The sequence below is a fragment of the Salvelinus alpinus genome, chromosome 1 (genome assembly GCF_045679555.1).
Source record: "Salvelinus alpinus chromosome 1, SLU_Salpinus.1, whole genome shotgun sequence".
In the NCBI taxonomy this organism is placed as follows: domain Eukaryota; kingdom Metazoa; phylum Chordata; class Actinopteri; order Salmoniformes; family Salmonidae; genus Salvelinus; species Salvelinus alpinus.
This window is the reverse complement of record NC_092086.1, coordinates 29,744,176-29,753,330: the sequence shown is the minus strand read 5'-3', so window position 1 is coordinate 29,753,330 and position 9,155 is coordinate 29,744,176. Positions and strand designations below refer to the sequence as shown.

General features: G+C 41.6%; 1 protein-coding gene across 1 annotated transcript; it reads right to left on the bottom strand.

Moving 5' to 3' along the window:
- Nucleotides 1–524: 524 nt before the first annotated feature.
- On the bottom strand, nucleotides 525–5,007 carry pvalb8 (parvalbumin 8). The gene is made up of 5 exons (XM_071395762.1): nucleotides 4,669–5,007; nucleotides 3,988–4,055; nucleotides 3,043–3,175; nucleotides 1,497–1,606; nucleotides 525–812 (listed from the first exon to the last, which is right to left on the bottom strand). The coding sequence occupies exons 2-5, from the start codon at nucleotides 4,046–4,048 to the stop codon at nucleotides 787–789; spliced, it is 330 nt and encodes a 109-aa protein (XP_071251863.1). The 5' UTR covers nucleotides 4,049–4,055; nucleotides 4,669–5,007; the 3' UTR covers nucleotides 525–786.
- Nucleotides 5,008–9,155: the final 4,148 nt, after the last annotated feature.

Below are 9,155 nucleotides of genomic sequence, written 5' to 3'. Positions count from 1 at the left end.
TAGCGCCAGTCTGTTTGTGTTATCATACCAGCTCCGTGTCACCTACTGTGATGCCAAACCGTTTGGCTTGACAAGGACAGAAATGGAGTAGGCAACAGCACAAATAGATCTGGGACCAGGCTACCATAATTCCACCTGTGATTATACTGTCATTGGCTATTGTTACACTTTCTCACTGAGACCCAATTCAATCTTATATTTCAAGAGCTTCTGTTAGGCAGAAATTATGTTTTGTATAGATATAATGAAATGCTTTGAGACTGTGAACTTAAGTAAAATAATAAATAATAATTATATTTTATATAAGTTCACAATCTCAAGGCATTTCATTACATCTGTACAAAACAAGAGACACTGAGACTGAAACAACTCCTGCCGAGACGGTCCTAACATGGACACACTACTGTACAATACTGTGCACACTGTCCAATAGGGTTATCACTTTGTATGGCATTTTATATCAACACTGTGTGGCATTATTTCTGGACAATTCATAGTTGAGTAAAAAGTCAATAACCAAGGAGAAGATTTTAGAATGCATTTTATTATTTTATTTTCTCAGTAATTTGGTAAGTGATACATTTTGGGCAATAATATAATGACCTGTCTAAAACGTATGCAAAAAGCAAAAATAAAAATCGGTGAGTTGTAGGTATTCTGAACCGGAGGCTTGCAAAAAAATAATAAATGTTTCCAAATAGATTGACAGATGGAAAACTAAAGTTATAAATCCTAGCGCTGGAGTGGGGCAAGGAGAAAGAGGTATGGAGGGTGTTGTACAGGTATTCAGGATAGGACCATGGCCTGGAACTCTGTGGGGAGAAAGGAAAGACAGGAAGATAAATAATTAGCCAGAACATGAGAGAGAAAAGACACGTTAGGTTTGGCTCTTTGGTTTGGGACATAGTGACATCTCAACTAACTCAATGAATGAATTTGGGACATAGTGACATCTCAACCAACTCAATGAATGAATTTGGGACATAGTGACATCTCAACCAACTCAATGAATGAATTTGGGACATAGTGACATCTCAACTAACTCAATGAATGAATTTGGGACATAGTGACATCTCAACTAACTCAATGAATGAATTTGGGACATAGTGACATCTCAACCAACTCAAGGAATCATTGCAAGGATGCACATTTGAGAATATTTTACCAAGATACTACACTATATATTGTAATTGAGACTGCAATTGACAGAGGAGGTTCAATGTAGAACTGTAAAAAGTATTTATATTATCCATTGGCAATTAACATTCTGTAATCTGCTTACTATCATAATGCAACCAGATTCAGACCTGTATAATCTCAACTGGTTTGGTATCGAATGAGATCACTCCTTCAAACTTCCATCTAAATAATCAAACATCACTCTCATCCACCTCTTCATCGCCGTCATCATCAACAACAACAACAACATCATTGTGATCATCACCATCGTTATAATTTTCATCATCATCATCACCAAACTAGTGTAAGATACACACCATCTGCTCCAATCATGCCGTCGCTGTCATCATCAGCAGCAGACATGAAGGCCTTGGTCTCTTTTTCAGTCAGGACACGGGCCCCGGGGTTGAACCTCTGGAGGAAGAATCTGAGACGCACACACACACACCGAGACCACTAACATACCGTGCTTACTTTGACGGGGCTATTCTACACAGTTGCCATGACCGGCAACTCTGTAGCAGAACCCTTCAGATATTGAGGAAGTAGTATTGTCTGGGTAACAAAGAAAAACCAATCAGACATTAATGATGAATGGACGAATGGATATTGTTTTATCCATATATCTTAGACAGACTATGGTGGTCACCCTTTTAAAAGAGGATTTTAACTCAAGGATCTGTCCTGGAAAAAAGAACAAGTAAAACAACTTTAGGAGTTGTAGAGGACATGCTTACTGAAAGCAGGCTTAATATGCCATCATTACAGTGCAAAAGGCTATGACCTATGACCCCCAGGACTCATGAATGAACAAAATAATGACAATTGACCATCTCTTGATGGGGGCGCACTAGTAAAGATGTGCTAGTTCACAAAGCCTATCTTCAAGAAGTAGCCTACTTTCGAGCAAAGTTAGGTTGACGTTTATTGGGATAAGTCCTTGAGGCAGAACTGAGCAATTTCCGCTAGATGGGCCAGCTGCAAAGTCAAAATTGTCTATATTGTAAAAATGCATAAAAACAAATATTTGCTTTTAGGGCCTCCCAAGTGGCGCAGCGGTCTAAGGCACTGCATCGCAGTGCTAGCTGCATTACTACAGATCCTGGATCGATACCGGGCTGTGTCGCAACCGGGAGACCCATGAGGGCGACGCACAATTGGCCCAGCGTCATCCGGTTAGGGGAAGGTTTGGCCGGCCGGAATGTCCTTGTCCCATCTCGCTCTAGCGACTCCTGTGGTGGGCCGGGTGCATGCACGGTCGCCAGCTGTACGGTGTTTCCTCCAACACATTGGTGTGGCTGGCTCCGGGTTAAGCGAGCAATGTGTCAACAAGCAGTGTGGCTTGACAGGGTTGTGTTTCGGAGGACGCACAGCTCTTGACCTTTGCCTCTCCCGAGTCCGTACAGGAGTTGCAGCAATCTGACAAGACTTTAACTACCAATTGAATATGACGAAATTGGGGAGAAAAAGGGGTAAAAAATAATAATAATAAAGAAAAAGAAAAAGAAATTGATTTTTGTCTTGATTTAAGGTTAGGGTTAGGCATTAGGGTTAGCAGTGTGGTAGGGTAAAGGTTAGAGTTTGGTTTAAAATCCGATTTTATGACTTTGTGGCTGTGCAAGCTAGTGACCACTGCAGAGCTGTCTCCAGAACAAGATTCGTGGCAAAAAACACTAACCTGTGCAAAATGACAGGTAGCCTAACACGTTTAGTGCCTACAGAGGATACATTTTGATTTAGGCCTTTGCGGCATCAAGAACAATATATAGGCTATTTTCTTTAGGCCTAAATATTGTAGTAGAAAAAAACACAAAGATTGTAGTTTATCACTAACTAAAAGTCCAACAATTGTAACCAACTCACTTGAGTTCCTCCTCCTCAATGAAGCCGCTGGCGTCGTTGTCCAGGATCCCGAAGACTTTCTTCACCTCCGCGGGACTCTTTTTGGTCAAGCCACACTGCTGGAAGAACTTCTTGCAGTTGAAGGAGTCCGGTGCTGATGGGGAAAGGATGACATGAGAAAACATTAACAGGCGTGTTCGGCCTTAGCTCTGGTACAGGTCGTTAACGAGGAAGTGGGGGTAGGAAGTGGCGGTAGAGCTTGTGGAAGAACGCGGACACCAACCCTAACCTTTACCCTTTTAGCCACCTATCCACCTAGCCAGAATTCATTACATATCATATGTTTTGCGAATTCATAACATATTGTACATTTTGCAAGTTCGTAACATAATGCACGTTTTGCAAATTCGTAACATATAACATGAATTGCAATTAGTTACATATCATATGAAATAGTTGATGGACATCCACAAATGAATGCATACAAAACGAAACGTAACACATCACTCTAAATGGAGTCTCAGATTTACACACAGAATAATATGAAATGCTCTGAGACCATGTTGCAGCTGATTCAAATAACCAACTCATCTGTTTAGTCTAGTTCACTCATAGGCACATCACATTTTGATTTATTCAAAAACTCCATTTAAATTAAGATAATTGTTTGCATTATAATTCCTCCTGATACATTTAGGGACAAAAAAAACGGACAGAGACAACTGCTATCTATTCTGTCCTAAATGCTTTTGCAGGTTTTCGTGTGAGTCTACGTAGCCTAAATGCGTTTTCTCTAAAATAGGCCTCATTTTGATCCTATACTTCTGTTTTTTGTTTGACATCAACAATGGACTACCTTATTTTACTTGGTTTAGTATAGTGAATCTGCCCATAGCCTAGGCTACCACTAATGCGGTGAAGGAATCTAATGAAGAAAGCAATAATGATATGAGTGGAAGATGATACCTTGGCAGTCCTTCATAGCAGCGTCTATGGCATCAGCGGAAAGGATAGATGAGAGCGACATTTTAATCCTGTCGAATGAACAAAAGTGGTGAATTATTAACACATTTAGTCAGGTAGGCTAAACAGCAATGCATGCTTCTTCTTTGAAGACAAGGCGTTGGTTTGACTGGTGCAGAATATTATAATTATTTAGATAGCATATTTTAAGCACAGTTTCAGAGGCCTATAAAACATAGCCAATAATTGTGACACGCATATAGCCTAAGGTCTATTGATTCAGCTCATGCACATAACAGTTGTGTTGACATAATTTCTCAGTAATTTCCCTGAGCCCATTGCTTGATCTGAGCTAGGTAGGCCTACTCCAAATACCACTACTGGCAAATTATCTTTAGTCTGCCCTCAGACTCATCTTGGTCGGAATCAATATACTGAAACCCTGTAAAAGTATTTGCTAAAACCGATAGCAAAGAATGAATTAGATACTTCCTTAAAAGAAAATATTGCACAACTTTGTCTAATACGCTGTTACCGCATCCTTTGTCTAAACATTAAAGCCAAGTAAACTTCTAATTATAAACACAAACGAAGCAAATGATAAAAAAAGACAAAAGTCTATATCCCTCAAAGTGGCAGAGAATGACTCCTCTGAGTTAAGTTCAGAGCGCAAAGTCAACTTACCGCGTTGAGGTTCTTGCCCGGTCGTTGATCCAAAAGAGACGAGTAAGGCTGTGCGGTGACTGGTGTCGGTCAGAGACGATTTATATAGGTCTGATTGAGGTGACAATAGGGAATGCTTGAATTACCTGTCTGAGTATCAAATTTTAACTGCCCGCCCCTGATCAAATTTCTTCCCTAACTAATTAACCTTTACCCTTTATAACGCCCATGGGCAGGAGACTGACTACTGTGAACATCAGTAACGCCCTTGTAAATGGCAAATTAAGACATCAGTGCATTATTCTATATCCCCTCCTCCCACCCACACCTAACCCAGTCCTCCTCCCCCTCTCCTTCCCTTCTCGAATTATAATACAGTACTATGGTACAAAAATGTGCAGTCTCTCTAGCCCTGTTTATACCTGGTGCCAACATGCGCCCTTTGTCCTGATCTTGTCCACATTCCGATTTTGCCCACATTTTTACACAGGATGATTAAAAGACAGGGTCTGGATATCAATCAAGTATAAACAGATCTACATGGTCAAATAATTTAATTCAGCATTGTACTGGCCTCTAAAATCCTTGACAGGTAGCACCATTGACATATTGCATCAGTAAATAAATCCATATTATTTTGAAAGAATATCTGTCAAATAATTTCCAAACAGGGAGGCACCAGCTAGTCTGTTCACAATGCAAACACAGTGGAGGGTACGCTGCGTAAGGAAGAAGGGATAAGAGACACATTTTAATAAAATGTGTAGACGCGACAAACTTTGATCAGATAGTTATTGGATCATATTGATCAGATCACGAAACTCACATGTTAGCGCAAGGTGTAAACAAGGCTAATCTCTGTCTGTCTGTCTCTCTCTCTCCCCCCTCTCTCTCTCTCTCTCTCTCTCTCTATCTCTCTCTCTATATATATATATATCCCCCCTCTCTCTCTCGCTCTCTCTCCCTCTACAAACAGTCCCAGAGCTGGTATTTGTGTCACACATACAGTATATTGTCCTCAGTGAAAAGGGTCATTCAGTAAGAAAGCAAACTGCATTCAGAGAGAAGTCAAGTTCCAATAAACCAGATTCAATTATAAAGTGTATAACTGGGTATGTGGATATTGGATGTTGAAATCGTTGTGGAGGGATACAGTGTGGCCATTGTGTGGTATAGTAGCCCACAGCCCCCTGAGAATGAACCCTCTGGTCCAAATCCCCTGCAAATCTGTCAAAAAATGTGCCCTCATTTGGACTTAAACAGACCAAATTTTTCATTCCCTGCTACTCTGTTGGACCCACCAGATGGGGTTAGATTATCCCCTCCAAATCTAATAATACTAAACTCAACAGATACACACACACAACAGGGGTTGTCTATCACGAAATGTCATCATGACAATTTATTTAACCTTCTCTCACACTATAGGCCGGACAGGGGTAAATATTGAACTATCATGGAACTGTCCAGCGTTCTGATTAAAGGACACAAGGTCACCCTGTTTTTCAATGTCCCACTTGATTCTGCATGATGATTTAATGTCAATTAGGGTCCATACACACATGCACGCACGCACGCATAAACTCACATACACACACATTTGCCTATGGCATCTGTGTTGGAAAAGAGTTTTGGGAAATGGAGAGAGAGAGAGCGAGAGAGAGATTGCATCTTTTCTATTGAGGTCATCCAGGCCATCCCTCAGATATAAATGGTCACACTTCTTCAGTATCATCACTGTAGCTGCTGGCGACCCATAGCGATAGGAGATCTAACAGAGTGATCCATTTAGAACAATGCTTATCTTTGCAATTCTTCACAGTGTTATTGAAGCAGTGAAATTAAATACTGCATTTGGGCAGCCTGTAAAATGTGACCATTGGCAGAATGCCTATACCTTCAGAGGACAACCCTGAAACAATGTCAGTGTATGTGGAAGTGAACGGAGAGGTATGCAGAGAGTGCATTAACCCTATCCCTTGGAGGATCCCCTGCTTCTGGACTGTGGAGAACAGCTATTATTCATCATTGGACAAGGGGAAAGTTGAAGGTGTACAACCTGCATGTGGGCTCACTTCTCACTGTAAAGATGTGCATGTGTTAGTGTTAGGGAGAGAGTGCACTGCATAGGATGGCATCCGTGATAGAGATGGCATCTGATTTGTGTCCTTTTAAATACAAAATCTGCATAAAACTAATTATTTATCAAATTCATATCCTGTTATGATTCTCATCATTAACGTTTTAAAACAAAGTCTGACATTTAGCCTTGACAATTCCCTCGGCGTGTTTAATAACAAGTGGCACCACTCAACCAGAAATATGACACCCTTTGAGGTAGGGATATCGCTAAATATCCCCTATAGCCGGAGGCAGACAACAATCATAGACCAGCTCCAGCTTGCAAGCAGTTCAATTCAGTGAAGAACCACGGCGCGCGCGTGGGGATTTAAAGACTAGAGTACTTGGCACCTGCCCACCACAGCTTCAGCAGCGGAAGCAGGGAGCGGTCGAGCGCATCAGCTAGCGACCGCGCGAGCCCTACCCAGACCGCAGGCGTTAGTGTGTTGTGCAAAGTAGGTGGGTAAAGGTCGCTCAAGGACAGGTCAAGTGAACCTTATTTAAACGTACCATGCATATATAGGCTGAATATTCCAAGTAAAATGCACCTTTAGACTGAGTGTTCTAGCCCCACGGTTATTACATTTGAATGTATTGTACTTTTTGTGCACAAATTAATTGCATGACTGCTGAAATGATCGAGTGGGCACGTGCCCTTAAAGAGTAGGAGTAGTAGTAGGCTGGATCACCGATCCTTTAGGACATATTAGGCTTGTATTTTCACTGTTTAATATTGCTGTTTTATTCTGGTACATATTTGGTGGGAGAGTTGGTGTGGATAGTGTGTAGGCTATATTCTGCGTTTCCACTAACTCTCCAAACATGTACGCATGAGGAGAAAACATTTCCCTTGGGACCACTTTATGGTCATTTTAATATAAATGTAGTTCATTGATTCAAGGTTTGTAATTAAAATCATTAGAACTACTCCTGCAGGTCGCTCACTCACAGCCTGACCGTTCAAATCAGATTTTGTGACTGGGCGCACGAACGAGAAATCGTGCGTCTAAGGTCTCCATGTCCAATGTCCGAAACCTCTTTCTAGGATTTGGGGCTCCAGCGTCAGATGCATGAGGGGAACTCAATAGGCTCTCCCTGTCCCTGGTCGTATGTGAAAGAGAGACAGGAGGACACCGGATCGAGCGGTGCGCTTTACCGACAGGCGGTGATGTCATGCGCCATTCTGATACCTCATCGCCTATACGGTTACTGGCCGGTAATTTATTCATTTACATTTGCTAATTTTCCTTACAAGTTTACGTACGGACATGGGTTGGCTGCAGGGGCAAGCCTTCTCATTGTCCCAGGGCGATAGTCGTAATTTGTTTTGGCTAATCCGGTGTCGAACAGAAACGGATTAGAGATGCTCCGTTGCCACGGAAGAAACGGTTGTGTGTTACTTGTTGGGTTTAATCATATAGCAAATTGTGTAGACATATCATATGCAGTTCTAGATAATAGGCTAACTGCATTAATTTTCTGACTTCAGTGTATTATGATTACATGACATTTTGAACATGGTCCTGAAACTTCTGGTCGCAGGGGGTTCCGATAGCCGCTGTCGGTGGTGCTAAATCATATTTCAATGTTATTGGCGCTATTTTATGTTTGTTTGCACTGGCTTTTTCCTCGTGACAGTGTAACTATATCGCCAAATGCCCAATACCAAAAGTCAATGACTAAATCAGACAGCTCTGCCTGACATGGTTATAGTAGCCTAAGTCAATGGCAGTTAGTGTTCCCGTTTTGTGGGTGTATGGTTTAAAAAGTTGCACGAGATGTTGTTTCATGGTTCGTTCTCCGTTTTAATGTGACTCTTCAAACATACATCAGGGGCTGATGTTATATAGTATGCCTACTGATGGTTTGTCGGGACTGATGGTTTATACGGTTGTGGCTAGATGGAGTACAGCTTCATCTAGTTGTAGCGTCGGGGATCACAGTTGTTGACAAGTAGCATTTTAGCTAAGCCTAACCCACACCCTTTAATGACGTTCATTCTCCTAACCTGATGCATTCATTATCCTAACCTGCTGCGTTAGTTCTCCTAACCTCCTACGCGAAGTCACTTCTTTCCGTAGTTGGGTTAGGTTTAGCTAAAATGTTACAGTTCTCAATGAATCATCAGTCCCGACAAACCATCAGTATCACAGTACCTGTTCAGGAGAGTGTAACATTACAGTTAACGTTCAGATAGAAATGTAACCTATCGAGGGAATCGCATCAGCTTTCATGATTATTATATTAATTAAATTATATTTCACTACCCTGAATACACCTCAGTACGCACCTCTGGCTCTATTTAGGGGAAACGCTGCCCTGGGAAGATGACTCACTGTCTTTGGGTTTGCCACCATCTAGTGGACTCATAACGCCAACGCATGGAC

Bases quoted from the DNA above. Each gene is read 5' to 3' on its own strand.
- pvalb8 (XM_071395762.1), bottom strand. From the start codon at position 4,048: ATGTCGCTCTCATCTATCCTTTCCGCTGATGCCATAGACGCTGCTATG. The intron at 3,176-3,987 runs GTATCATCTTCC...TTTCCCCATCAG, and splicing joins TGCTATGAAGGACTGCCAAG to CACCGGACTCCTTCAACTGC. The intron at 813-1,496 runs GTGTGTATCTTA...TTCTCCCCACAG, and splicing joins CGGCATGATTGGAGCAGATG to AGTTCCAGGCCATGGTCCTA.